Source organism: Branchiostoma belcheri, unplaced genomic scaffold, assembly GCF_001625305.1.
Source record: "Branchiostoma belcheri isolate BF01 breed outbred unplaced genomic scaffold, Haploidv18h27 scaffold81, whole genome shotgun sequence".
Taxonomy (NCBI): Eukaryota; Metazoa; Chordata; class Leptocardii; order Amphioxiformes; family Branchiostomatidae; genus Branchiostoma; species Branchiostoma belcheri.
This window is the reverse complement of record NW_017804476.1, coordinates 609,103-637,059: the sequence shown is the minus strand read 5'-3', so window position 1 is coordinate 637,059 and position 27,957 is coordinate 609,103. Positions and strand designations below refer to the sequence as shown.

Here is a 27,957-nt window from a genome sequence, read left to right as displayed (position 1 = left end):
CACAGCCAAAAAACTCAAATAAAACCATTCTAAAAGCCTGTATCACAATAATTTAAAAAACGCCTAGGGGTATTTGCCCACTGTACCTCCATACCAAATTTCAGGACCTTGGGCCCTAAAATGAAGAAGCTGAATCCATTTAAAAAATGGCAGGAGGAGAAGGAGGAGAAGAAGAAGAAGAAGAAACATCAGAAAAAGCAATATGGTTTCACCACACCACTTCGTGGTGTGGTGAACCCATAATGATTGAAAACTTTTATGTTTGAAAGCTGTTTCAGTGGATGTTTTAATAGTTGGCACTAAACTTACCACAATATAGGTATCATTTATTGTTTGACATGGTTTATGATGTCAAAAATTTGAAGATGTAGGAATCTTGTTTTTTTTTTGCCCGCCTTGTTTTTTTTGCCCTATTGCACTAGATTTGGAGGATGTCATCCATAAAATTTACTTGCTGTGGCCTTCTGATTAATACCCATGTATTGTCCATATCTCCAGGTACCCCAGTCTCTAAGACAGTTGTTGTGTTCATGACGGACGGAGCCGACACCTGTAACCGTGGAGACGACATCAATCGCTCGGTCAGGAGCTGGAAGGACGCCCTGGCCAGACTTGGTCACGAGGTGGGGAAACGTTAAACTACAGTGTACATTCTCCTGGTGAGTAGTGTAACAGTGGGGGGGTGGGTGTTATAGGCGCTACCAACAGATCTGGCAAAAGGGGTCTAGACCTTTTAGCGGAGAGGTTAGAGTGTCTGCCTGGGGCCCGGGAGGTTGTGGGTTTGAATTTCGGCCCGGGACCAGTGGGGTTTTTACTGTCTCCTCCTGTTTCTTACAGTGCTTCTGGTCCCGGACGGGGGTTCGAACCCGCGACCTCCCGAGCACCAGAGCTTCATAACCAGACACTCTAACCTCTCCGCTAAAAGGTCTAGACCCCTTTTGCCGGATCTGTTGGTAGCGCTTATAACCACCCCCCCCCCCACTGTTACACCTCATCTGCCCTTCTAGAAGAATTCATAGGTAGGTCTTGCACTTGATTTTGATAAGCTTTTTTAAGTCATACCTGGGCCACTATAGAATTGATACGGACATTTCAGTCTATGTGATAACTAGCGGTATCACACAGGGTTCTATTTGGTTATCACACAAGGTTCCATAGAATAATCTGCATTTTACATGTGCCATTTGTGCCACTTTCAAAAATTCAAATACCAGATTCGGATGTTGGAATTGAGGTTGTTACAATTTTTTGTTTAGGGACACGAAATTTTGGCACATTTTGCATTGAAATGGATGTTTTCTCGGGTGGAACTGACATAAAATACAGCACAGTGTATTCTGCATCATCCTCGGTCCCAGCCCTCTCATGGAATGAAATACACCATGTTGTATTCTATATATACATGTATGTCCTTGGCAAAATTTTACATAACACATTCCAGTGTGCACATTTAGTACCAGGGGACCAATTAAATATTCTTCTCACTAGGTGATAGTTCACGTGGTTGGCTTCAGCGCCCAGCACGACTACAACTTCCTGGGCCGTCTGCGGAACACAGGAACGACCGCGGGACTGTTCCGCTACACGGAACCCAGCGACGGCACAGAGGCACTCAAGGCCAAGCTGCAGGAACTCTTTGACTTTGTCGCTCTGAGGTGAGAAATATTTCAGTTACTGTATAATTTTTATATATATATTTGCATGCTAAGGAGTCGAGTGCTGCGTACCTAAACCCACGTTCAGGTCCAGATCCGGATTCATGTCCAGAGGTTTAGGTTACAAAATACAGAAGGGACTTCTAAGTCAACATTTCTCAATGGAAAATGGGGCATCTTTACCGCAAAATTTTGTAGCGAGCACTGCACTACCAGGGGTTAGAAGCAAGATATGTTGTTTTTTGGGCATATCTGTGCAAAACTGTGGCCACATAATTTACGGAGGTTGACACTTGACGACGCCCAATGGCAATGTTTTCTTCATTTTGCAGCACAAATTTTCTGACCATTGAAGATTTCAGGTAGTTAACAAATCGGTGACATGATTAATTTTTGCAAGTCCGGAACTTAAAAGTTCCGGATGTTCAGGTTTTTTGGACTTGAACCTAAACATTTTTACAAGTCTACAAGTTCTATGTATGAAAGGTCTAATAGGGCACAGTATTGGAAGGCATAGCCTAACCCTCTAATGTATATTTCTCTCTTCCTCAGTGCTGGTAGGGAGGTTGATATGCAAATGAAGCTGGAAGGAGAGGACCGCTTCTGCACACCAGAGGGAACCAAGCAGTCTGTCACCATCACCGGGGAAGTAGTAGTGGAGGAGCAAGAGGAGGAAAATACAGAGGGGGCAGCAGTTGGAGGCAGTGCAGAGGGTATGTTAAATTTTCATTCATACAGCCGTGTTAGCTTTATGTGCTAACAGTATGGCAGTTTGGCATACATGTAGGTTGCAATGAGATGTATCTTTAGAGATGTTCCTTGTAGAGAGACTGAAAGTGTGTTTTTCAGCCATTCATTAATTTGTTGAAACTCTCTGTAAAGTAGTTATTGTATAATTGTATTGAATCACAATCAACCTGATGAAAAATGCATCTATGTTTGTACAATTCTGTCAAAGCTGACACCATTAGGCCACACCAAGTAAATTTTATGGATGACGTCCGCGCGCGCATTGATTTTGGCCTGTTCCTAGAAAACAAAACAAGAAATTCCGCTTCCTGTAACTAGGGCCAAAGAGTCACGACAGTGCTGCAAATCGTCAGATTGACGTGAAACCGGGCCGGGTAAAGAGCACATGTGCCGCAAAATGATGGTGTACGTGCGCACAAGAGTCCGCGCGCCACATTTCAAAGAAGCAAGATGGTGGGCTCACCACCCTTGGTCGCTAATATTCTATTCTATGTGAGCGTTCAGGTCGTAAAAGCGTGCGGAAACATTGTTGTTGACTGGTGCGCGCTCGATGTCGGCCAGGGAGAGCTATCTTTCGCGCAACTGTACGAGGGACTTGTAGCGGCGAGTGATTTTCGACCATACAATTTCAAGCAAGTTTTCTCAAGATCAGCTACAGTGCAAATATTCTTCTGCAATGACGAGAAGGTCGCGAGAGGCATTGAGCTTTACTCCTGCAGTTCGGGTGTTTCATCCGTATGGTGATCGACAAGACAGCTGCTACGACTGAAGCTGTTCCTAGGCCTAAGACTGCTTTTGAGGTATGAAAAGTCTGTTTTGAATCGAGTACCTTGTACGGAAAAAACACGGGTGAATATTCCTAGAAGGGGAGTATAAAATTATGCATACTTGTATCAAGGCTCCTTGCATGTATTTTGTATGGATAATGATCGTTTATTCGTTTCTGGTTATTTATACTTGATGTTGGCAAAATATGTGTGTTTTTTTTTATTCTTAAATTTTTGGTCCACATTTGGCACGTAAATAGCTAATTTTCAGTCGGATTTGTAAGGTATTTTGGCATCTATAGCTGTAAACAAACTACGCATTCAAGCTCTTTTTGAAGTACTATTTTTTTGGGGGGGGGGAATTTTTAGTCTTTCTTAAGAATTCTTTTTCCCCATCATTTTAACTTTGATATCCAATTTAGTAACGTTGTCAGCTCTTCCATTTCTTTGATTGCATTAAGACACATTGTGAACTAGAAACAGAAGGTTCACTTTTCTTTTCACATGTACATGTACATATGTATACAGGTATGATGAAAGCATCAAGAGAACAAGGTCAGCAGGAGTGGATGTTTCCAGCCTACGCTGGGACTGGGAGCACACAACAATGTAGCAATAACAACAAAGGTGAGTAATGAGGTACATTTGATATGGATTGTTGCAGAATATACCCTTTAAATTTAAGGCACTTTGGGGACAGTAAAGACGTACATTTAACTACAACATATAACCTAAACCTTTATGTTGAAAAAAAATTATTTTTTTCTGAAGAGTTGGATTTTAGCACAATTGACTATTGTTCCATATTTTTCCACCTGTTTCATGTAGGGCAGTGACATGCACTTCACCAGTAGCACAGTACTATACTACTAGTCAGCCAGATTGAAGTCAGGGGTGATGAAGACGATGCTGCCTTTGGTGTGCTGGAACTGCGGCGAGGAGGAAACGCTGCCCATACCGGCAGAGAAGACTGCTGCATACCAGACAATAAACCCTGTTTGTCAGGTAGGCATACATTTGTTACCTACTTAAATACATTATGCAACTTATGTGGAATAGCTCTAAACATATTTTGTTTGGTTCCACCTTTATTGATATTCTTTCTCAAAAGCTCCTATAGACTATTTGCATAGGTAGAAATGCAGTAATGCATGCAAAGGGTTAATCAGCAACTAATTTTGCCTTTTATGCTTTGTTTCTGCAGGCCTGCAAAAATGTGACAGGACGACAACAGCTGTTCCAACTGATTTATTACTGTTTTGATGATGAATAAAAGACTTCTTGCTTGTTACACTGTGTCACCTCATTCAATTTGCGTCCTAACATTTGTTGTCTCTTAGTATATTTCTAATCTAGGCATCTTGTTTTTTTGGGCCCTTCTTGTTTTTTTTCGCCCTCTCGCATTAGATTTGGAGTCTCCAAAGGACGTCATCCATAAAATTTACTTGGTGTGGCCTTATCTAAGGTAGTGCATTTTGCCCATGTAGGGCGTGAATATGTAATAAAGTTCATTGTCATTGTCTAATTATGCGCTGCTTTCGAATTCTCTGGTCCAAAAATATACTTCTCTATGCAAGAAGACAAAAATAAAACTAAAGCCATACACATCTACTTGGAGCATGAAATGCTGGCTTGGATTCAAATCTCTGTCGACCTGAAAAAGAGCAAGAAAACACGGTCTGGGTTTACTTCAAACGCTGTTCCGGAGTGTTGACGGGGTGGGAAACCCCATTGGTTAGGACTAATGTGTCCGCTACTGAGCAGAAAATGTCATCCAGTTGTTGGCACCATCCTGGGTTGATGTTAAATAGATGGGACGGTCGTACTATTCTGACTGCCCTGTTTTGGGGGAAACTCCACTATTCTACAACTCAATGGACATTTAAGGTAAAATTACGACACGCTACCACCTTAAACTTTTCATCTAATATAGTACCCAGTGCTGTCTTAATAGATAGGATTTTAATATTTAGCATTAGAATACAGTATTATTGTTGAACTGTTCTGTACTCATGAATTGCATGCTCTGCACCATATATGCACATTTAGTCCATCTGGACAGGAATGCAATAATGATTCATAAAGTTTCATATCAACATCATTGGACGTCTGTAGAATATTTCACCTCCTCCTTTGACAGTAATCAAACGTTTAATGTGACATTTTTTTAATGTTGCAGTTAACGGCAAAACGACCAACGGTTCGTCAATCTATAATTATTTAGCAATCAATTTCTGATGTTTTCTTGCCATGCACAAGCGAATGATGTTTTATGGTATAGCTTGCTACGGGTTCGTAGACATTATGTTACATTTTGTATACCATGGCCTTAAGACCTGTGTAATAGCCAGGAATGAATATATGTAAATATTACTAACGCACTAGTCCCATCTTTAGCACACATAAAATCAGTTGTTTTATGTTCCCTTCTCGGTTATCCTTTTGTCCCCTTGTTTTTTATGTACCGGGTCACAATTGTAATGGCTGCCAATAATCCTACACTGCAGGGCTGGGCAGAAATGAAGATTTCATAATGGTGGTCATACATAATATGATAGAGCAAACCCCCAGAAAAGTGGATGTTTTGAAAGCTGTCCAATAGGCTGATGACAAGTCAACAAACACAGACACAAATGGTCCCTCCTCTTCTCTCATCAAAGACAGAGTGCGGCTTGTAGACCACATGATCAAGAGATCTTCTCCCAACAACAACAAGTAGGGAGTACAGTTCCAACACACACTCAGCACTCTGAACAGTTAGCCCAAATTTCGGTGACCAAATCAAAACAGAGTACAAGTAGAGTGCATTCTCCTACTAGTACCAGACCTTTAGGCTTGGTTAAACCAGTTCAAATATAGAACATTAACACATACACCGTTTTCTCTACCATGGAATGAGCTCAATGAACAGACAGGTCAGTGTACGTTGTAGTTCAAGTTCTGTTTTGTATTTTTATAGTTGGAAACACTAGTCGGAAACTACTAGTATACTGGTAAGTATATTATGTAGTGTGCCGTAGGTAGATCATGTGAATTCAAGCAGAAAATATTGGGAGGTAAGATTGGAATATCTCTTTCACAGTACATCGTCTCAAAAAAAAAAAGGAAGCAATACATGTAGGTCTAGACATTAGGACTGTCTGGATGTTAGCCTTATATGCACAGTAGCAAAGTGCTTGTACTACTGTGCAATACCTACCCAGCAGGTCTAGTACGAAATGGGTAAAACATAGAATCACAAACAGCAGATGCAACCAGCAGGGTTCTTTTCTGTCATCTTCAAACTATGACGCATATGTCCCCTCCCTGTTCTATTTACTCCAATCCTTCTATTAATATGTAGGATTTGAGACTGTCCATAAGTCACAAAAGGCAGGGCCTGAATCTCACAGATGCTGAGACCCTGCATGGGGTCTGCGGGGAGGTTTGTTCAGGAGTGGTGGCAACAGTGAGAGACACTTGTCCTGTCACTCAAAAACCCCTATCACATCTCCAGGGCCCATCAATCTCATCCTAAGTGGGTGCACACGTTGGGACAAGAGGCTGATAATTGGCGGTAATTAGATTAAAAGGAGTGGGCAAACACAGGCCTTTAGTACCTTCAGGATGACAGCATCCTCCTATGATGGCTGCACTCTGTCTGAACAGGGATTGTTGAGTGGAATGGCTGGAATTTTTCCGAGCTAAAGTGGTTTGACCTCTGGTAAAAAAATCTATATCTGTCCATGGTTAGATAGATGGGGTAGGGTAGAACGGGGATGTGTATTATAAGGTATTGTTTGGCATTCCATACTGTAGGGTCATGCCTTTGTTATACACTCACCGACTTGGCGTGACAGTCCTGAATCATCTAGTATTATCTACTTCTAGCTTACTGTTGTTTCTACTCAACTGCTGATGATCCGAACAGTCTTTAGTGCAGATGATTTGCTGTTTTCAGTTCTGCAAATTTGCGTGACATTTAATACGGAATCAGAGTGCCATACTTTGAAGATGAGAAGCTGTGATCTCTTGAACCTAGTCATCTTCCTGTTTGAAAGAACAGAAAGAGCAGAAATTAGAGATTGATTTAAGTGATAGATATAATGTCCCTGATATGATATACTGAGGATATGAGAGTAATAGCAGAAACTAGGCAATGGTCCCTTTGGGTTAAAATGCACCACGTGCTAAGCAGCAAATTTGAGCTAACAAAAAAGGGTGGAGCATCCTCATCCTGAAAGACAGTTTGTTTTCACTGATTTGGTCAAAGTTTGTTGCCATTTGCTGAAAACGAGCTCAGATACCTCATTTATCCTTGCAACGAACACAAACAAAAAACTCCAGCGGTAGAATTGTAAGCCAGGAGTTTATTTGATCTGTGTTAAAGGCTGTGAGGCCGTAACTGTATAGCCTTGAGAATCAGAGAACCGTTTCCTATGTAGACTTCTGCCCTATTTGCCCATCAAAGTTAACAAAAGGTACATTCTAGAAACACAATCAACAACGGACTGTTTTCGGCATCAGTGAAAATTCCACAGGGCTTGCATGTGCCTCTGTGTAGGTGGTCGTTCAGTACTGTAATATCTTTGTTTAAAAATCTGCCAGAAACCCAGAATGTAGTTTCAGATATGGTACTAGAGCAGAGTTGTTTACTGAGAACTCCTAGTTAGTCTTTGCCAAGAGCAGTTGTGAGCACTTTGTGTACAGTAGATGACATAGATATCTGTGACTCTTCTCTGCCAAACTATTTCGAGTCTAAACGGTTATGCTAGGGTGAAAATGAGTAGAATACATGAATGTTAAACTTGTTAAAAGGAGGATAAGTTCAAACGTCTTACTGTAGTGTATGCTAACACTGATATACTGTACAGTGTACTTACAACAAAAGTTTGAACTTGCTGCTTTGAAGTTGAAGGAGATATGGTTGGCAAGGGTAAGTTACAATCTTTGAACTTGAAAGATACCAATTAGAGATGTCTGCAGTTACTTCTAACAAGGGAAGAGATTTTTACACTTCCTTGGTTCAAATAGTTCTCTTATTATATGTGTTGAGTGGAAAGGTAGTACATGTAACAATCTCAAAGCAGACATATGGGAGATGATACCAAGTGAATATAATACTCAATATCTGCTTTGGGGGAATACACTCACTTACTGTCCCAAAGGTCAACTTAGCTGAATTGCTTGAAAAGATATTTGTTTGGAGTAGGATGTTGAAAATTTATTATAAAAGTTGTCGACATACATGTATGCATTTTTCATTAGGCCACACCAAGTAAATTTTAAGGATGACGTCCGCGCACGCATTGATTTTGGCCTGTTCCTAGAAAAAAAAACAAGAAATTCCGCTTCCTGTAACTACAATGTATGACCAAAGAGTCACAACAGTGGGATAAGGGAAGATGTGATTAAAGAAAGGAAACAGGACAGGACGACAACTGTTGTTCCACCTGATTTATTGCTGTTTTGATGATGAATAAAAGACTTCTTGCTTGTTACACTGTGTCACCTCATTCAATTTGTGTCCTAACATTTGTCCTCTCTTAGTATATTTCTAATCCAGGCATCTTGTTTTTTAGGGCCCTTCTTGTTTTTTTTTCGCACTCTCGCATTAGATTTAGGGTCTCCAAAGGACGTCATCCATAAAATTTACTTGGTGTGGCCTAATGACAAGAAATCAAAGATCCCCTTAGGCAACAATCATATCTATAGCAGCAAATTGAAGACAGGAAATGACATAACCTTTTCTGGCACCTTTGACCTAATTTAATTCCTGTTAATGTCTCTTATGTGCCAAGCATGTGAAAATTCTGCAGCCATAGAAAAACTTATGCAAGAAAACACACAAGGCGCACTGAAAACTAAACCACATGCCCCCGGAGCCCCTCAGATTGCTATTGCCCCTAGATTGACTTTAGTGCTCCCCTCCACAGATCCAATCATAAACCTGGGCCCTGAAGTATTGATCTCTGTAAGCATGCCCGTAGCCAGGGGGGTTCGGGGGTTCGAAGGAACCCCCCACAAGGCTCAAAGGTCCACTTTTTGGTCCACTTTTTATGTAAAGGTCCACTTTTTGGTCCACTTTTTATGTAAAGGTCCAAGATTTTTCTTGAAAAGATGGACTGGAATCGTAGAAAAACTGCTCCCTTTGTCATTGAATAAAAATTTATCTCTGATTTTTTCTTTGAAATCCTCTCAAAAATGCACGAAATGCCATTTTAGAAGGTTCATTTTTCAAAATTTATTTATTCCAGGTGTGATTCAGGGAGGAGCCACCCAGACTGAAGCCCCAGTCACAGACGCTACAGAAGCCCTCCTCAGCACCTGTCGGCAGGTGGCCAGCTGTAACAGTACCCAGCCCATCCAGCTGGATGCACCTGTGTTCGACCCTGCTGCAGGGGTCACTGCCCCAGAGGTCAAGGTCAAGACAAGCAGAAAGGTCGACAGAGCTATGGAGGTCTGGGCCAAGGACAAGCTGGGATGTCCTCTGGTAAAGATTTGATTAGATTTATTGAAATTGCAACTGTACAATACACGTGGGACACAAATACAGGACAGACAATACTCATTTTCACTTGAGGAAAGTTGTGTTACTGGTAAGTGCCTTTCCCAAGGACACAAGATCGGTGGCATGTCGGGACTTGAACCTGGGACCTCTTTGTTCTGAGTTGAGTACTCTGCCGTTTGTGCCACACAACCCCACAACCAAGATATTGAAATTTCTTGTGTATAATGTCTTCTGGAAATGTCAATAAAAAGAAAGTTAAAAAAAAACATAGTAAAACGGATTAATGAAATGTCTGTACTGAAAAATATCCAAGCTGTTCCCTCTTCATAAGAAGTAATTTATTTTTTTAAATTATTCACAATGTACAATTACACATACAAATTTAAGCCTGAGTTTCCAGATAGATCTTAATGAAGTTTGGACTTTAGAGATACATTGTACATTGTACAGTCAAACCTGCCCAAGCCGGCCACCCAGGGGACCAAAGAAAAGTGGTCTCCTTGGACAGGTGGTCTCCTTGAAGAGGGTCATCTCACAACATGACTGAGGCATAAATGGTTTCCAAGTCGAGATGTTCTATTGTCAAATGCTGTAAATGCATGTGAGGAGGGTCAAACAAAAACATCATCCTGCAGTCGAGGCAAACTGGCAGGTTTCTCTATGATTTCTCATTAGTTATCATCAATAATCAACATGATCGAAAATGATGTGGTCACAATGGGCAAGTATCAGGGCTTGAGAGGACACAACTCAGAGCGGCCGCGGTTGCGTTTGCCAGGTGGTCACCTTGGACAGGTTGCTTAATGCTTGTTTCAATGGGGAAAATTTTTGGGACCGAGAAAAAGCAGTCACCATGGACAGGTGGCCAGCTTAAAGAGGTGGTCTCCTTGGCATGTTTAAATGTATGTTATTCTGAATCACTTAAGGAATCTCTGATTTTCTGTTTAATTTGCAGAACAAGAAGGATGACCTGACAGCTGCTAAGAAGGTTGTGACACGCTGGCTAGACTTTGGACCTCAGAGTGTCGGTGCTCAGATGGAGGGAGAGAAGGAAGCAAAGAAGGACGAGTACAACCCTGAAGTTGTCACACAATCCATGCTCAACATAGTGGCACAGGTAGGTTTAAAAATGTTCAAAACCTATTCACTATTTTGAGCATCCAAAGTCATAATCTTAGGCCTAGGAAAAATTATGTTGTGTTTCCAGTTTCAGTCCTGAAAAATTAGGGTCGGTAGGTAGGGATTATCTTTTTTTAGACTTCAGTGATGTCTTTGTAGAGGTCCAACTTATACAATACAGTTTTACAAAGTAACACTTGCCCAAGGACACTTTTTATTTTCAATGTCAATGTTAGATAACCAATTGTACAACCTTTAGCACTCAGGTGTCAGATCATGGAGCTAGAAAAGGTTGATCAGCTCAAAAAATTGAATTCATATCCCTTGCAGGGGTCCACCCCCTAAAAAAGTCTAGGGTCGGTAGGTATTTTTAGGGTCGGTCGGGAAACAGGAAACACAACATTTTTTTCCCTAGGTCTTACAAAAAGAAGAATGAAATTTAATAGTAGATTGTTTCAAATTTAAGCAATATATATATCATAAGACATTTTCAAACTGTTTCAATATGATATGACTTTTCCCTGATTTTCTGTATTTCTTTCATGAGCATTCTTCTCAAAATTTGGAGGGAATTCTATATGGAAGAAACAATTAGCTAGGTGAAGAAATGACATCTACTTTTAAACTTTTTACAGACAAAGACTTCATGAAGATTTCTTCTGATTTCAGCTCCTCCACAAGCTGCAGACAAGACTGACCCCACAGCTTGCTGCTCTCCCCAGCTGCATTGCCTTTGTCAACCACTGGGTGTCCTCGCAGTACTGCTTCAGTGAGCTGGACAGGAACAGTGGGCTTGCCCCAGACAGGTGGATCTCTGAAGTCAAGCAGGCCATCAAGACAATGTACAGCACCGTGGAGGAAGGTTAGGAAGGAAAATAAGTCTGTAACCCACAACAGCTAGAGAGGTTAAGGGGAAAAGATTTTAATATTCTAATTTATAATTCTATTGTGTGGGATGTCTTCATGAACTTTTAATGTCCAACCCGAAACAAATTTGTTCAATATTTGTAGGCAGACTTGGAGGTTTTTATCTGTGTGCTAATCTGGTTGTTTGCTTGTGTGTCTGTAGTACGTTATTTGAATACAGTAGGTTCACAAGAAGTTAAATGGGAATCGTGTAACCAAAGACTGACAAGAAGGTCAGGTTGTAAGTCAAAATGGTCACCATACAGGATGGAAGGAAGTGACAGTCAGGAATATGCACAGAATTTTACAGTAAGAAACACAACAAGATAATTCACATGAACTGTGTTTATCAAATACATGTAGTGTGATTTTTTGGCGACATCTCAGGGAGGAGCCTAATGGTACAGTATTGTGTGCCATTCGCAAGAATTCTAGGAATTGTACAGGCAATTTGTCCACAGGCATGGAATGTCCACAGGAATGTCTCCCAGCTCTGTTTGTTGACGTGCCCACATTCCTGGAAACCCTTGGGAAAACCTGTCTGCCCGGATGCCCTACATGTATTTTCTGTGACCCCGGGGCTCGTTCACTATACACTCGGAGGAGGGTAGCATACAAGGCTTCCTCAAAATCATGTAATCATGGCAGTGCCATGCAAACAATAACCCTAACAGCAACCACCGTCGCCATGACAATGTATGTTTTCATTGCCAGTCTTGTTTGTGAATCTTTTCACACAGATGAAGGGCCTGAGACAGAGGAGATGTCATTGGGTACCACTGTGGATGCAGATGGTGAGGAGGAATCTGATGATGGCTATGATGATGATGATGATGATGATACGGATGGGAAGACCCAGAAGAGGAAGACCCAAACCGTTAGTACCAGTTCCAACTTTTTTTTTGGCCATTCAGAGACCTCAGTCGCTCTAACTTTTTTTATTCGCACGCTCGCATCAGTTTTGGGGTTCCCAGAGGATGTCCCAGAGGTTGCAATTGCCTCTTTTTGTAATGTGTGTGTATAATTTGTCCATATTTGTGAACTTTAATGAATTCCAGCTTTTAATGAATTCCTTATTTTGAAATGTAAATTGGTTTTAATTCAGTGGCAACACTGCGATTTCCAATAAAGACATCTTGTATCTTGTATCTTGTATGTCATCCATATAATCAAATCAACATGGCCTTATGTACTTTATTGACCTTAAATTCCTTCTTCCAGAGTACCAAGAAGAGGACAAGACTTCACCTGCCGTCCCTGCTGAGCCTGGTTGCCCCTGGTTACGACCCCGCCCTGCTGTCCCGTGCTGTGGTGTGCCAGGTGCTGTGTTACTGTTCCAACAGTAAGGCCAGACAGGCGGCCAAGAGTGGGGCCATGGTGGACCTGGGACAGCTAGGTACAGCCTCATCATATTGTCCTACTGACTCTCAAAATGCTTAATTGTGCCTAGGAAAAAATGTTTGTGTTTCCTGTTTCCCTGTTTTTTTTTGTGTGTGTGGACCCCTGCAAGGGACATAAATTTCTCATTAGCTGATTGACCTTTTCTAGCTCCATGATTTGACACCTGAGTGTTGAAACGTTGTACAATCAGCTTTCCGCATTGCACTTCTATATAACAAAAAAGCTTCATTCTTTGTCCATCTTTTTGAGGCCCTGATGTCCCTTTATCAATTCTGCAGATGCCGCAGTAAGCCCAGCTGTGCTAACCCTGCAGCAGCACCACTGCAGTCTACTGCAGCGCAGGGAACACGTGCTGCAGGCCATGATCGAACGCTCCATCAAGCAGAGAGCAAACTACTGCATGCTGCAGGCCAGTACTGTCTGGGCTTTCATCGGTAAGTACATTTATATCATACCTGGGCTGTGATAACCTTCGATAACAGTGTTCCCATCCGGGCCATACTTTATGGTATGGCCTGGGCTTCCATTGCTTCCATAGAATGATTTGAACGCATTTCGCCCTAACCGCGTACGCTGCTTTTAAAAGTTCAAATACAGGATTTGGATGTTTTTAAGTTGATGTTGCATTTTTTGGGTTAAGGGACACCAAATTTTGGCACATTTCGCATTGAAATGTCTGTTTTCTTGCATGGCAATGAAATATAATAGGGTGTATTTCGCATCACCCTCGGTCCCAGCCCTCCCACGAGTCAGATCGCCCTCCGCCCTTTGGGCTGATACCTCAGGCAATATGGAATACCCCGTGTTGTATTCTATATATATTCACAAGAAATGCAATTTGGTTTAAAACAATGCACTTTTCATTGGGAACACTGAAGAACTTCATTTTCAGGTGCTGGAATAGCCTGGGATGTTACCCACTTCTTGTACACAGTGCTGAAAAAGATTGGTAATAGGAACATCCGATTGGTCCAAAGTGTGATCATGGTGTTTGCTGTATTGCCTGTGATTGGTTGACTGATGTTTAAATCCTGCCCTCTGATTGGTCCTGTGCCCACAGGTTACCTAATGAACACTCACAAGGAGAGAGATGACGGGTTCATTGACCTCATCAAGATGCTGACGTCACCTGACCGTCAGCAGCCCGTCCCATTGGTTGCTGAGAAGGTGCGTATCCTGGTGACGGGACAGTACGAAGGGAAGGCTGTCCTGTCGTACGGGAACGTCTGGCTGCCTGAGAGGAAGTATAGCCTGGCTCTGGCCAAGGTCGTAGGGGACGAGGTAAGATGTCATTTTCAATCACTTCGACAACATAGCAAGGAAGTACATATTTTGTAAATGACTTTAAATTTGAATGTTTTATTCATAGCATGCCCGTAGCCAGGATTTTGAATGGGGGGGGGGGTTCTTCCAACTGCTTGAGGGGACCTCGAGGTTCCTAGGTTGAAAAATGAACCTTCTAAAATGGCATTGTATGTCGTGCGTTTTTGAGAGGATTTCAAAGAAAAAATCAGTGATAAATTTTTATTCAATGACAAAGGGAGCAGTTTTTCTATGATTCCAATCTATCTTTTCAAGAAAAATCTTGGACCTTTACATAAAGAGTGGACCAAAAAGTGGACCTTTACATAAATAGTGGACCAAAAAGTGGACCTTTACATAAAAAGTGGACCTTTGAGCCTTGGGGGGGGGGGGCTCTTCCGAACCCCCCTGGCTACGGGCATGCATAGGTTTTATACGGCTACCCGGTAGTTCTTGCCCTAAGGAGCAATAGTAGTTGTAGCTTGTATTGTGTACCATTTCCCTGAAACTAGTTCTGGAGTTGTAAAAATGTTTAGGTTCGAGTCCCAAAAAAATGATCGTCTGGAACCAGTTCTGGACTTACCAAAAAATCACATTCCTCTTTTTGTTCTAAACCACCTGAAATCATCAATAGTCAAAAATTTGTGCTGCAAACTTGCGTGTTCGGCCACAGTTTTGCCCAGACATGCCCTGCAAAAAAGATATCTTGCTTCTAAACCCTGGTAGTGCAGGGCTCACTTCAAAATTTTGTGGTAAAGATGCTCCATTTTCCATTGGGAAATGTTAACTGAGAAGTCCCTTCCATAATTTTTATGTATCCTGGGTCAGGATTTGTACCTAAACCTCTGGACTTGCATCCGGACCTGAATGTGGGTTTAGGTACACATCACTACACAGTATTAGCATTGTCTAGTTATGGCTTCACCACTATTCAACTCCTTCATTTTTGGGCCAAATAACATGAAATTTGGAATGCAGGGCATAAACGCTTCTTTTTATCTTGAAAATCAACAGTTTGCATTCTGCAATTAAAAATCCTAACCAATACTATAGCTATCCAACTGTTGTCACTTCATACTATAGTTATATCAACGTAAAGAATTGTTTTCCCTTGTGTTTCTCCTGCTTTCCCTGCCATGTCGTGAAATGTGGTGAAGCCATCCGCTACATTTGCTCCAAAGCAAATGTCGGCCTTTCTAGTATGAACTAAGTGTTTTTTTCATATCCATGCTGGCAGGCCTGGGGAGAAATCGAGGTGGAGGTGCGTTCCAACGTGTCCGTTCACGTGTACAGGGAGAGCGACATCCCAAACCGCCATGGCCACTGTAACTCCAACCCTTACATCCCCAACGAACTCCGCGCACGGCTGGGCATGCCGTTACTGACACTACAGAATACCAGGAAGAGAAAGAAGAGGAGATAGCACACACATCGCAAAGTCTGAAACACTTAATGTGCAAGCAAGAGCACTGGTATTAGTAGTAAAACAAGGTGTATATGATTTACATATTAGAATGTACAAATTATATATAATTTATATGATAAAGTAACTTTTAGTCAATGGAAAGATTTGGAAAATTTAGTAAAGCTTTTGAATACAATATTTTTTTACATTTTTTATTACAATATATAAGACATAGTTTAACTTCATTTTCAATCTCTGTTTTGACTAAATTAAAGAGACTGCAAGCTTAAACTACCATAGAATTAAGATACAAATAAATACCAGTAGATCTCTAATGGTTTATTTAAACCAAAGTTCTATGGTATGTTATACTGTACAAAGCATATTTTTCATAATCTTATTTCATTACACACGTTTAAGTGACATGTCTTGGAACATCTAAATTAATCAGGGAAATTTGGTGACCCCCCTTTCTTATCTCAGAATTAAGGTACTGTATACAAATGTACTGTTATAAAGAAAATAGTGACATGTTCATTTCAAACATTTTGTCTAAACCTGTGTACATGTGATTCAAACATGATACAGTTTTAGGCCCGATTTAGACTAGAAACGCTTAAGGGGTTTTGGCCAGGGAAACGTTTTGGAACGGTTAACCGTTCCCGGTCTAAAGAGGAAAAAACGGTTTGTTATGGGTTTTCGCGGACCGTTTCCGAAAACCACCTCCATCGTGGTTTTCGACCGTTTCAGAACCCTTCAGCGGGGGGCCCGAAACGCTTTTTGCTAGGTCTAAAGTCAAAGGGTTTCTTGAAACGGTAAACCAGGTCACGTGTCATATGCTAATCACATGCTAATAAGCCCGCGCGCGTCCATTTTCTGGTAGATTCGCGCCATATTCGATTGTGTCCATTTTCGCCATTTTATATCAGGTATTTCTCGAATTTTCGTCATCCTTTATGTCTGGGGGGATGGCAGAAGGCCAGGGGAGGGTCTGGACCCAAGAAGAGATCCGCTGCTTGATCAGCTTGTGGGCCGATCAAACTATACAATCCCGCTTGGAGACCTCGCGTAATAGGGAGGGCATACAGATGCTTGTGGACGGGCTGGCGGCTGAGGGGTATTTACGCACCCCAAAGCAGGTTCGGGCGAAGTTCAAGGCCCTGAAACACAAGTATCATAAGGCCAATGAGGCAAACCGTAGAAGCGGTTGGGGAGGTCATCATAAGTCACTGTGGGTCAGAAACATCCTGCGCCACGGGCGGCCCGAAACGCTACCGACTCTGTGTCTAAAGACGAACCGTTTTCTGTGGCGAAACGTTTCGTACCGTTTCGAAACGGTATACCGTTTCGAAACGGTATACCGTTTCTACCCTCCGTAAATAATTACCGTTTCTAGTCTAAATCGGGCCTTAGTCTCTTTCAGTATCTATGTCACAATGGTTTTCTATGTTTATGACAATATGAGAGTTAAATTCTGTGTCTAAGTTTTTGAGGAAAAAAGCAAACTTGTATGAGAATGTTTATAGTGATTAAATTGAGAATGGAAGATGAAGCATATATGCATGAAAAAATAATTCATCATTCCTTGTCTACTGTCCAGATCATGCAACAGACTCATCCTTTAAGTCTCATACAGTCTCTGTCTTCTTCTTCTCATAGTCTTGTCTCAGTCCCTCCACCAGAATGTTTGCTATAGAGTTGGGATGGTTCTTGGGTGTAGGTCTGAGGCTAGGGTAGGGGTTTCCCTTGTACTCTAACACGGCCGTGTCCAGGGTGTTCTGTGTGGTGAGAGGGAGGCGGTACAACCTGCAATACCGTCCGTCGAAGTTGGCGAAACGCGGCGCGAGAGTCTCGAACAACTTGGGGATCAGGTCCTTTTCCTGTTGAAAGACGCAAACAGGAATGTCAGGGTTGAATCTCATTACTACAGAAGTTAAGGCAATTATTTCTAACTTGTGTGAGTGAGTGAGTGTGATTACTACAGAAGGCAATTATTTCTAATTTGTAAGTGAGTGAGTGAGAGAGTGTAACAAATACAATAATACTGTAGTCTTATGTAATAATGTAAAATGCATATGAGATACGTAAAAATTTTATAATTTGGAAAGGTGGAATGTACAATTTTGTATACCATACATGTGTACATGACAAGTACAATGTAAACATGTACCAGAATAATGAGCATTATTAAAGCTAAGTTATACTTTTCATAATATCTAGTTTCAACAAGAAATAAACAGTATGTTTCAGAACCTATACAATGTAATGCTTTCACTGTCATCACCTTATCAGATCATATTATGGCAATATTTTTCAACAATATACAACACAAATTTTAAATCTTTCTTCAAAACTCACTGTGATCCAGTAGTCGGCAATCCGCATGGCTCCTGCATTGGTGTTTCCGAGTTTAGCATAGTCAATCAACTGGAGAGAAGGAACGAAAGGGTTTAGATTTCTTTTACTAGATGTGTAAAGAGGAAACTTCAACATCAAAACTAATAAACAAGCTATGGGGGCCCACCTGCCGATTTCTGTAGAGCGTAATCGGTTTTTATTCTACGTAGAGCGTAAACGGGCCGCTCTAATTCAACGTAGAACGTAATTGGCGCATTTTGTGTAGAGCATAATTCGCAGTTTTATTTTACGTAATGCATTGTAGCTACCCAGAATTTACCGTGAAGCATAATGGGGGAGGCTTCTTGAATTCAGCGTAATACGTAGCCGGCTCTCAAAATTTAGCGTAGAGCGTTGTTGGGACCCCATGCAGGCCCTCAAGCAAGATAATTTGACCTTCCTGTCAATCTGTGGTTACAAAATCTCTATACTGCATTAAGATACCTGCAAACACACAGAAAACAATACTTAGGTACAAGGATGTGCCTAGATACAGGGAAAATATTCACCCACCCGTTCGGCATAGAACTTGGCCTCATCACAGTGGGCATATGTGGTCTCGATTCGTTCGTGGCGAACCAAACCGGTGACAACCTTCCTCAAAATGTTCAGTCTTTGAGGCTTTCCGCCGCCCAGTCTTCGCTGCCTCTTGCCATGGCTGATCAGTAGCATTAACGATAGCCTCATGGTGAATTTGAGCGCCCTGTCTGCTTTCTAAATGCGTGATTTTGGCTTGTAAACTTGGGGTTATCACGTGAAAAATTGCAGCATGCTACACTTTCTTTGACCTACCGCAAACTGGCTGCACTGCTGTAAAACTATGTCGTAAAATCACATATTGACTAGTGCGCATGTACAGAAATGACACTCCGCATCACAACTTTTCCAAGATGGAGGCTCTGAAGAAGCTGAAGGTACGAAAACTCGCAGTTTTTATCAAATTCTGCACTTTTCCCTTGCTTTTAGGACCTACAAATTGATGCATAGGAAAGAGTATAAACTAGTGAAAATTTTGAATGCATGCACGGTGCCAGGGAGGCTGTAGTTTTACCGTTATGGTTGACGAAAGAGCACACGTGCAGACACAAACAGCTGCCTTTTCGCTTTGTGATTTTTTTCGGACGAGTGTCCAAGCCAAGCGCGCGCTTTTGTCAACGGGCGTCGACAACCCGGATATATGCTAGCCCTGCCCACACCACTCGTACATCTGGGTTATCTAATCTATTCAGTGCTATGCACGGTTTTTAACACACGGTGGTCTCTTAGTCTTAGGATAACCGTTTGCGTTAAGTTTATGTTACATGGGGAGGGGGGCATGGTTTTAGCTAGCTGTGAGGAAAATAATTTGTTTTCTAAACAGTACAGATGTTTGTATAATACCAGGACCTCTCTTTTCTATTGGGGATCAACAAAACATACTAGTACTCAGTAAAATTATGTATGCATGAATCACATACATCTTCTGTCAAAATTATATTAAATTATTATATGATGATTTTCCGTAGGCATGATTATGATTTTCCAAGTTCCATGTTTTTTTATGTGCTGAACATGTCAGTCATGTACTGCACAAATCTACTTTAAAGCAAGATCAGACAGGCAAGTGGAAAAACTTTTTCTTCAGAAATCTAATAATTTTAGCCATTACTTCTCAGAAGCTACTTGACAAATAATTTTTGCATCATCCTTGTTTTGACTTGTTTAAATTTTGTTTCCATTTTGACCTCCATTTTAACATCAATCAATAGTTCGTAGTACTTATAAATTAGCTTTTAACGTCTGACCTTTCCAAAATCATTTCCAGTTGCTTGACTTGAGTAACTGTTTTTTTAGACTCTTTCTGGTCTTTATTTAAGTTTATTTTAGGGGAATGATAACACATTGTTGTATCCTAAAGTAACGATGACTAAACTTCCCATGTTGCAGGTTGCTGACCTGAAGAACGAGCTGCGTGCTCGTGGGCTGACGGTGACGGGAAACAAACAGGAGCTTCTGGACCGACTGCAGCAGCACATGGAGACAGCAGGAGGTCAGCTAGCATCGCACATGTCATACTCATAGTGTCATGTTTGATTATTGTAATAATCTATATATATATCATGACACTGCATATGCGTACATGTATAATATGCAGGCTCTGTATAAAATTTATAACAGTAGTAACTCGGACAATATAACTAGAAAGGCCGACATTTGCTTTGGAGCAAATGTAGCGGAGGGCTTTACCACATTTTACATTTGGCCCAAAATGAAGGAGTTGAATCAATTTAAAGAAATGGCAGGAGGAGAAGAAACATGAGGAAAAACAATATGTCTCTAATCACCACATAGTGGTGAAGCCATAATGATTTCACTTTGAGTTCACTTAAGTTCATATTTGAAAAGATACTTGTAAGCATATATGTGGACTCTGTACAAGCTTCAATCATGTCTAACCCAAAATAGGACCAATACCTCTTATAGTTATACTGGATAGAAAGTGAGTGAGTAAAGTTATATCAGCCTTTGTTATGTGCGTATAACTTAATGTTTTACGTATATGTATTCCAGTATTGTATGATGTTATTACCAGAAATATAGATCATGATAATCATATGTAGATTATAGACTTGGTTGTTAACACATGTTGTTACTGTCCCTGTCCCCTTTGTTAGCTTTAATGTGTAGGTCAGAAGTACATGTACAAAGTAACTGTAGTTTTTAGATAACAAGTAACTATAGTTTGTAGATCACTAGTAACTTGAGTTTGTAGATCACACCAGTAGCTGTAGAAAGTAACTATAGTTTGATCATAGATCACTACTTAGTAGTAACAGTAGTTTGCATGTTTAAGGAGTGCATGCTGTCCCACGTGCTACCCTCCCACCAGGACTGTCACTGGAAGGTGATTGTGTGGTTTCTTACTGTCCAGTGTGTTTCCAGTGCCCTATCCTTGCAGATAGCCACTGTCCTGTTCACACCTTTACTCCTACCCTTTTCATATGATAGACTTCCAGTAATATTGTGACTGTGAGGCATTGTTTCTTCTTCACCTTTCGTTGTACTTACCAAAGTCTTCCCATTTCCTCTAGAACCAAATGCCCCACATTTACCAGGTATTGTTCTGTTCTACTTGTTCCATCTTGTTCCATTTTTCTCCTAAAACTCACATTTTTTGGTTTGACTAATATAGAGGAGACTCTAGACTAGAGGGTTTATGGTAAAGCAGTAATTCTCAACTGACTCTTTTGTGTAGCTAGTAGTAGCTATCTACAATGAGCATGATTTTCATTCCACTAAACTTTTCATTTCCATATCTAGATTTATTCGTCCTCTTATTTTCAACATGACCCAGATACTGTAGATTGAGAAGTTATACTGGTAAAATTCTGTCTTTTAAAAAGAGGATATTTCTCTCAACAGAGGCTGAGCTGTTTTCCAAGGACACCTCATTTGCATCAGGAGAAGGTAAGGGTATTGTAACTTGCAGTGCAAGTCACTTCAAAAAGTGCACACCAAAAAGTAAAAACACCAAATTTTTAGACCACATAGATTTCATAATAAAAGCAACTTTGAATAAGATCGAGAAAATCCAACGAAGGGCAGCACGCTTTGTTCTGAACAGACACCGAAACACCTCTAGTGTCTCTGACATGTTGGATGAGTTACAGTGGGCTTCTCTTCAAGGCCGCCGCCGTACCACCAGACTCGCCATGATGTACAAGATCCAGCATGACCTTGCATGTGTGAGATGCGACGCCTTGAAGCCCGTGTCTGGCAGCAGGAGAAGCCGGAGAGGCCACAGTCAACAGCTCCAGGACATAACTAGCCGCACGAACTACAAACACTATTCCTTTCTTCCCCGCACTATCCGCGATTGGAACGCCCTGCCCATAGACACTGTCCAATCCCCGTCCCTGGCCACCTTTGTCTCGAGGGTGTCCAGTCTGGCCTAGACTCAGTCACGCTGGTGACCTTCGACCCGAGACATGTCAATTATTGCCGGTATCGGCAGTTGGACATTACCGGAAGAAGAAGAACTTTTTTTTTTGCCAAACTTTTTTTTATTCGCACACTCGCATCATTTTTGGGGTTCCCAGAGGATGTCATCCATTTAATCACATCAACATGGCCTAAGGTACATTTGTAGTAACAAGTGGAACAGATAATACATGTGTTGTCTCCACAGGAGATGAGGCTGATGACAGCATCCTGGCTGGGGAAGAAGAGGAGGAGGAGGAGGAAGAAGAGGTGAAACTAGTTATACTACTGTAGATCTTAAAAATGTTTGTGTTGGTATTGTTTTTATGGTGGCCACAAATGTGCCTCTGTTTCCAAAGTCAAAAGCAAAACACAAGTCTCACACAAACACACAACTGCAGATTTGAAATACAAAACAAAATCAAAGGTTTGTCAGCCTCTGATAGTATCTTCTTCAGAACGGTTCAACCTTTGTAAAAAGTGTATGGAAAAGCACAAAGTACATTTGACAAAGTAAAGATTTCAACAACTGTTCAATAACTTTATGGTCTTTAGTATTCTCAGGGCTCAAAATTAACAGTGTCCCAATGGCCACTGACTACCAGATTTTAGGCCAGGACAACTAAAAAGACACTTTGGGACATTTTTCGACAACAGAACAGTAATCAACCTCAAGTTGAAGCCATACAATACTTCCCAAAAAACAGGTTGGGACAGTTCATCTTCACTTTGGGCAATTGAAATTTATTTTTGGGACAGTGCTGGGACAATAGGGACAGTGCTGGGACAATAGGAAGAAAAGTGAATTTCGAGGTCTGATTCTTTTCTGAGTCCCTTTGGCATGTCTTTCTTTCAGGAGCAGACCACAACTCAGGATAATCAGGAGAACACAGAAACTACAAACACAGCAAAACCCACAGTCGTCACCAGTGTCAGCTCTGCTGATACAAAAGTTCCTGTCAAACCACCCATGTCAGAAGCCGAGGTATGGACAGTTCAACTAGCCTGGATGATACTTTACTTTTTTTATTACGCAACAATGTACAAGGTACAAAGTATGGCAGAAATGAGAGAACAAATCTAACAAATCAGTCTACGTAGTACAATACTAGGTGATATGGGATGAAAAGGCGCTTTGATATGAAAGTTCATCTGTGTTGGTAATTACATGTTAAAAGTTAAAACTTTTGGTCCAACACAAAAAAATTCTCTCACCTAGAGCTTTTGACCAGTCACTCTGGTCTTCCTTAGTAGACTGACCCAGTGACGTTTGTCACATGGCTTCTTTGAAGTGTGACGTCAACACTGGGTAAAAGGTATCTGGTAGACTGGTAGCTTGGATGATGCCAGCCTTGCTGTAGCTTTAGTACACTCTATTGATCGCTTCCCTGCTAGAAAAATACACAACCGTGTTTTTGGAACTTGTGTTTTTGTGAAAGAAAAGATAACCTGTACTCTCAGTTGTAGAGGTTAGAGTTGAGGGCAAAGAACCTCGCAACTTGTGTTTTTGTGAAAGAAAAGATAACCTGTGATTTCTGTTGTAGAGGTTAGAGTTGAGAGCAAAGAACCTCGCAACTTGTGCTTTTGTGAAAGAAAAGATAACCTGTGATTTCTGTTGTAGAGGTTAGAGTTGAGGGCAAAGAAGTTTGGAGGCCATGCATCCGAGGTGGCCAAGAAAGCCGCTCGAGCAGCCAGGTGAGGTCTATTATTTACTTGTCAAGAAAACATTGAATTTCCAAGACCTGGCATGTCATATTTCAATCTTAAAAAGGCAGTATTTTTACATGTGTATTGTGTGTTTTCCAGGTTTGGAACTGCTGTTACAGGACCAACAAAAACAGGTAAGTAAACTATAGCACAATGTAATTATAGACATTAAAAATTCAGGTTTTAGTAGTACATGGATCTGTTGTGGGAAATGATTTTAGATTTTAGGATAATTGAAAGATTCAGGTGTTGGCACTCAATATTGCTGATTTTTATTAACTTTCCTCTCAACATTTCAGAGACTGCAGCACCAGTGAAAGGAGCCACAACTCTCTCTGTAAGTATTTGCCTCTAAAATATATAGGTTTGTTGCTATGTGCAACATTCTTTTTCATTATGGAAGAAATCTTTCAAATAATATAGTTATGTGTGATGATCTTACAGTTGCAAATATGATTACTTGTTTGATTGTAGCTCATTCTGGAAAGGCAATCGTTAACACTAAAAATGTTTCGATATACAATGTACATGTTTCTCACATTTATTTTAGTGTTAGTGTACATTGAAACTTCATATATAGAAACATATGAACTGTTGTTTTTGGACTATTTCTTCATCATAGCAGGAATTACATCCTCCAATCTCTGTGCTTTTGTTTAGGTATTTAATTAGATCATGTTATGATTAATCAATGAGAGCTCTGCTGTATGATAGACAAGCTTGCTCTTTTCTTCTCTAAGTGTTTGAATGTAACCTCTGTCTTTGTAAATTCTTCTTTCCACTGCCAAACCATGTAGCCTCTGGAAGACAACTCTGCTATCAGCTCAGAAGAAATGGTGATGATAATAATAATTGACTTACCAGGGCTTGAGATCAGTTTAGGAAACTGCAATAAATTGCAAAATAGGCAGATGCTGTAGAACAGCGCAAGCAGCTTAAGCAAGATTATAGTGATGCATACCGGTTCACTGGACTTGGATCCGGACTTGTAAGAATGTTTAGGTTCAAGTCCAAAAAAACCTAAAAGTCAAGAACCGAGTCCGGACTTATTACCATAAAATATTTCCAAACCACCTAAAACCTTCCGTAGATTGTAAAATCTTTCCTGCAAAACAAATAAAACATTGCCATCGGGCATCGTCAAGTACCGCCCTCCATGTTATGTGGCCAAAGTTTCACCCAGACAACATTTAGGGTTGCCAACATGCAATTTTGTATATGCCATGGGTTTAGGTCCAGACTTACAAGTCCGGAACTTAACCTAAACCTCTGGACTTGAATCCGGACCTGAACCTAAAATTGGGTTTAGGTATGCATCACTAAGCAAGAAAGTACAATGAATAAAGTGTTTCATCTTTGCTGGACGTCATGGGATTGGGACACAAAATTTTACTTAGACCAGGACTTTACAAAAAGCTGATTACTTGCCCCTTATTTGTGTTGTGATGTGATTTGGATGTCTGTTAGAATAGGCATGTGTAGTGCCTTTTGAAATTAGTCTTTTTTCCCATTGCAGACATTTACAATGTACATGTACTTGTGCTGGAACATGTGAAAATGAATGAATGGCTTATTTGTAAAAGTTACTAAAACATAGCAGCATGTTGGCAAAATTGTGTAGTATTTTCAAGAAGTGCAAATACGTGTATATCATCTCCGTAGAATATATATACTAGTATTTGCACTTCTTAGCAATATTATAATAAATATTTGATGTCCAAAGAGAAACCAGTTGTTATTCTGAATGAAATATTCCTGCATTCTCTTTTATTAATCACTACAAGAAAAAAATAATTCCTGTTGTCTTGTTGACAGGGCCCTGAAATGGAGAAGTTGAAAAAGCGTGCAGAGAGATTTGGGATGAACGTGTCAACTGCAACACAGCAGGTCAGTCTGTTTAGGTCAGCATGTTGCTAGAATGCGCTGCGTCTGTATGAAAACCTCTAATGTATTTTGCATAGCACTTTGGCAAAACGTCTCTTTTAAGGTTGTATTCTTGTAAGATATCCCGTCTGTAGTTTTCAAATGTGTCAGAAAAAATATGTGCAACAAGCAAAATTCTGATGTAATGTTGACCAAACATTAAAAAAAAGGTTTCGCACAGGTGCAGTACGTTCTGCTGACATGCTTGTTAAATCAGTGTTTTTATATCCTTTCTTCAGTGGTATTCAATTTATTTTTATTCAAAACATTAACATTACCTCAAAACATTCTCTTAAAGTGCACTAGATGATGTGAATGGCTGTATTCTGAGTTTAAATTTGCCTCAGTCTCAAAATGTGGCTTTTGGAGAGTTAGAAATTAAAAAAAGGCTTGCCTAAATGCTCTGTTACATCTCATGTAGATAATTTTGAATGATTCAGGGCTCGAAATACTGGGTGCATGTGCACCTTAGTGCACCCAAATTTGGAGCTGTGCACCCAGATATTTTCGTAAGTTTACTTATGTAAAGATGTTCAATGTATAGTAGTATACAGCATATTCTTAACATCCAAGTGTCAGAAAAATAATAAAATCTCTGTCATGGTACTTTTCTTTAGAAATGAAACATAAGTTTTGCTGACTTTCTACTTATTAAAGTTTGCTGACAAAAAATTTTGTGTGCACCCAATTTTTTAGGTTGGATGCACCTAGTACCAAAAATGAATTTCGAGCCCTGATGATATTTGTCCACACATGTACATGTCTGGAATGTAACCTGTGTGAATTTTACTGTATGTTCAGGCTGAGGAGAAGGAGAAACTGTTGAAGAGGAAACAGAGGTTTGGAGCGGTGACGGCGGGAGCAGCAGGCACTCAGGTCTCCTCGGATGAGGTGGAAGTAGGTGTTCTTTATCCCCACGTATGTTTATCTGCCATGAGTGCTGCATACCTAAACCTAATTTTAGGTTCAGGTCCGGATTCAAGTCCAGAGGTTTAGGTTCAGTTCCGGACTTGTAAGTCCAGACCTAAACCCATGGCATATACAAATAGCATGTTGGCAACCTTGCAATGTTGTCTGGGTGAAACTTAGGCCACATAACATGGAGGCCGGTACTTGACGATGCCCGATGGCAATGTTTTCTTCATTTTGCAGCCAAGATTTTACAATCTACGGAAGGTTTTAGGTGGTTTGGAAAGGAAAGGGGCGTGTGAAATGGTCTTTTATGGTAATAAGTCTGAACTCGGTTCTTGACTTTTAGGTTTTTTTGGACTTGAACCTAAACATTCTTACAAGTCTGGAACCAGTCCAGTGAACCGGTACACAACACAACACTACTTCTACTCTACAGTTAATGGGTGCCGCCCTATCCGATACTTGTTGCGGGAAGGAACTAACTTAACTGCATTGAGGATTGTTGTAAAAGGTTTGATTTCAAGACCTCTTAACTATGTAAAGTATATTGTTGATTCTTTAATTGATTGTGTTTTTGTTGATTTGTTTTTGCAGGCAAAGAAGAAGAAGAGAGCCGAGAGGTTCGGACTGACAGTTTAACAACGTAAAAAAAAAAGCATACTGAACACACCGATAATAACTGTAAGGGAGGGGCAGGGTTCTATTATTTCTAACTAAACAATAGACAGATCCTGGCTGTCTATCTCAATTAGCAGCTCAACCAATGAGAGAGTGGTAATTAGCAGTACGACCAATGAGAGAGTGGTAATTAGCAGTTCGACCAATGAGAGAGCGAAAGGTAATGAATATGGCCCATGAAACCAACTTCTAGTGATAGGGACACACTACTAGTTTTTCAACATACTTGGGTCAATGTTATAATGGTACTTAATAGAGAAAAAGGACTAGGGTAGACTTTAAGGTTGATTGACAGCTGTCAGCATCAATCAAACAGTTGATGTGATTGACATCCCATCGTTTTGGATGGATGGGGACTTAAAATGGAGACCATGGACTTTACAAATGATGAGTATTGCAGGATATTTTCTGAGTGTTATGTTTTGATTCTCTTTATTTACATAGAGAAACTTTTGGACTGAGAGATAAATTGTGGCATGAGTTGTTGTCATTATGTCTGATAAAAGAAAAGTTGACAGGGATATTTTTATTGTTTGTTTTAACCAAAACAACAATAAATGTTTTAACCAGATATTGTTAATCACC

The 27,957-nt window shown here is 40.6% G+C and overlaps 4 protein-coding genes across 9 annotated transcripts in view; 3 read left to right on the top strand and 1 right to left on the bottom strand.

Annotated features, from left to right (window-relative positions):
- The window catches only part of LOC109486537, a 16,864-nt gene extending 5,216 nt beyond the window's left edge, over window positions 1–11,648 (top strand). The window contains exons 6-11 of the mRNA XM_019790373.1: window positions 499–623; window positions 1,489–1,655; window positions 2,208–2,368; window positions 9,409–9,644; window positions 10,618–10,779; window positions 11,451–11,648. Coding sequence (XP_019645932.1) covers window positions 499–623; window positions 1,489–1,655; window positions 2,208–2,368; window positions 9,409–9,644; window positions 10,618–10,779; window positions 11,451–11,648 — 1,049 coding nt within the window. The remainder of the gene's footprint in view (window positions 1–498; window positions 624–1,488; window positions 1,656–2,207; window positions 2,369–9,408; window positions 9,645–10,617; window positions 10,780–11,450) is intronic.
- Window positions 11,649–12,409: 761 nt separating this feature from the next.
- LOC109486576 lies at window positions 12,410–16,061 on the top strand. The gene is made up of 5 exons (XM_019790429.1): window positions 12,410–12,564; window positions 12,909–13,083; window positions 13,367–13,522; window positions 14,149–14,369; window positions 15,628–16,061. The coding sequence occupies exons 1-5, from the start codon at window positions 12,451–12,453 to the stop codon at window positions 15,811–15,813; spliced, it is 852 nt and encodes a 283-aa protein (XP_019645988.1). The 5' UTR covers window positions 12,410–12,450; the 3' UTR covers window positions 15,814–16,061.
- Window positions 16,062–17,256: 1,195 nt separating this feature from the next.
- On the bottom strand, window positions 17,257–18,995 carry LOC109486579 (39S ribosomal protein L17, mitochondrial-like). Its single transcript, XM_019790432.1, has 3 exons — window positions 18,706–18,995; window positions 18,154–18,222; window positions 17,257–17,675 (listed from the first exon to the last, which is right to left on the bottom strand). The coding sequence occupies exons 1-3, from the start codon at window positions 18,877–18,879 to the stop codon at window positions 17,424–17,426; spliced, it is 495 nt and encodes a 164-aa protein (XP_019645991.1). The 5' UTR covers window positions 18,880–18,995; the 3' UTR covers window positions 17,257–17,423.
- A 17-nt stretch (window positions 18,996–19,012) lies between these two features.
- On the top strand, window positions 19,013–27,339 carry LOC109486575 (SAP domain-containing ribonucleoprotein-like). 6 transcript variants are annotated; one of them, XM_019790423.1, is made up of 14 exons: window positions 19,013–19,106; window positions 20,119–20,221; window positions 21,026–21,076; window positions 21,264–21,287; window positions 21,595–21,639; window positions 22,361–22,422; window positions 23,009–23,137; window positions 23,774–23,847; window positions 23,959–23,993; window positions 24,159–24,196; window positions 24,657–24,695; window positions 25,675–25,746; window positions 26,584–26,679; window positions 27,289–27,339. In XM_019790423.1, the coding sequence occupies exons 1-14, from the start codon at window positions 19,044–19,046 to the stop codon at window positions 27,331–27,333; spliced, it is 876 nt and encodes a 291-aa protein (XP_019645982.1). In that variant the 5' UTR covers window positions 19,013–19,043; the 3' UTR covers window positions 27,334–27,339. The 6 variants fall into 6 exon arrangements, with proteins under 6 accessions (XP_019645982.1, XP_019645985.1, XP_019645983.1 ...); XM_019790426.1 differs by lacking the exon at window positions 21,026–21,076; XM_019790424.1 differs by lacking the exon at window positions 21,264–21,287.
- Window positions 27,340–27,957: the final 618 nt, after the last annotated feature.

Excerpts from the sequence above, each read along its gene's own strand:
- LOC109486579 (XM_019790432.1), bottom strand. The coding sequence starts at position 18,879 with ATGAGGCTATCGTTAATGCTACTGATCAGCCATGGCAAGAGGCAGCGA. Across the intron at positions 18,223-18,705 it reads CCAAGTTCTATGCCGAACGG|TTGATTGACTATGCTAAACT; the intron begins GTGGGTGAATAT and ends CCTTCTCTCCAG. Across the intron at positions 17,676-18,153 it reads TTGCCGACTACTGGATCACA|GAAAAGGACCTGATCCCCAA; the intron begins GTGAGTTTTGAA and ends GTCTTTCAACAG.
- LOC109486575 (XM_019790423.1), top strand. The coding sequence starts at position 19,044 with ATGTACAGAAATGACACTCCGCATCACAACTTTTCCAAGATGGAGGCT. Across the intron at positions 23,848-23,958 it reads AAAGCCGCTCGAGCAGCCAG|GTTTGGAACTGCTGTTACAG; the intron begins GTGAGGTCTATT and ends TGTGTTTTCCAG. Across the intron at positions 25,747-26,583 it reads TGTCAACTGCAACACAGCAG|GCTGAGGAGAAGGAGAAACT; the intron begins GTCAGTCTGTTT and ends CTGTATGTTCAG.
- LOC109486576 (XM_019790429.1), top strand. The coding sequence starts at position 12,451 with ATGTCATTGGGTACCACTGTGGATGCAGATGGTGAGGAGGAATCTGAT. Across the intron at positions 13,084-13,366 it reads GGTGGACCTGGGACAGCTAG|ATGCCGCAGTAAGCCCAGCT; the intron begins GTACAGCCTCAT and ends TCAATTCTGCAG. Across the intron at positions 13,523-14,148 it reads TACTGTCTGGGCTTTCATCG|GTTACCTAATGAACACTCAC; the intron begins GTAAGTACATTT and ends CTGTGCCCACAG.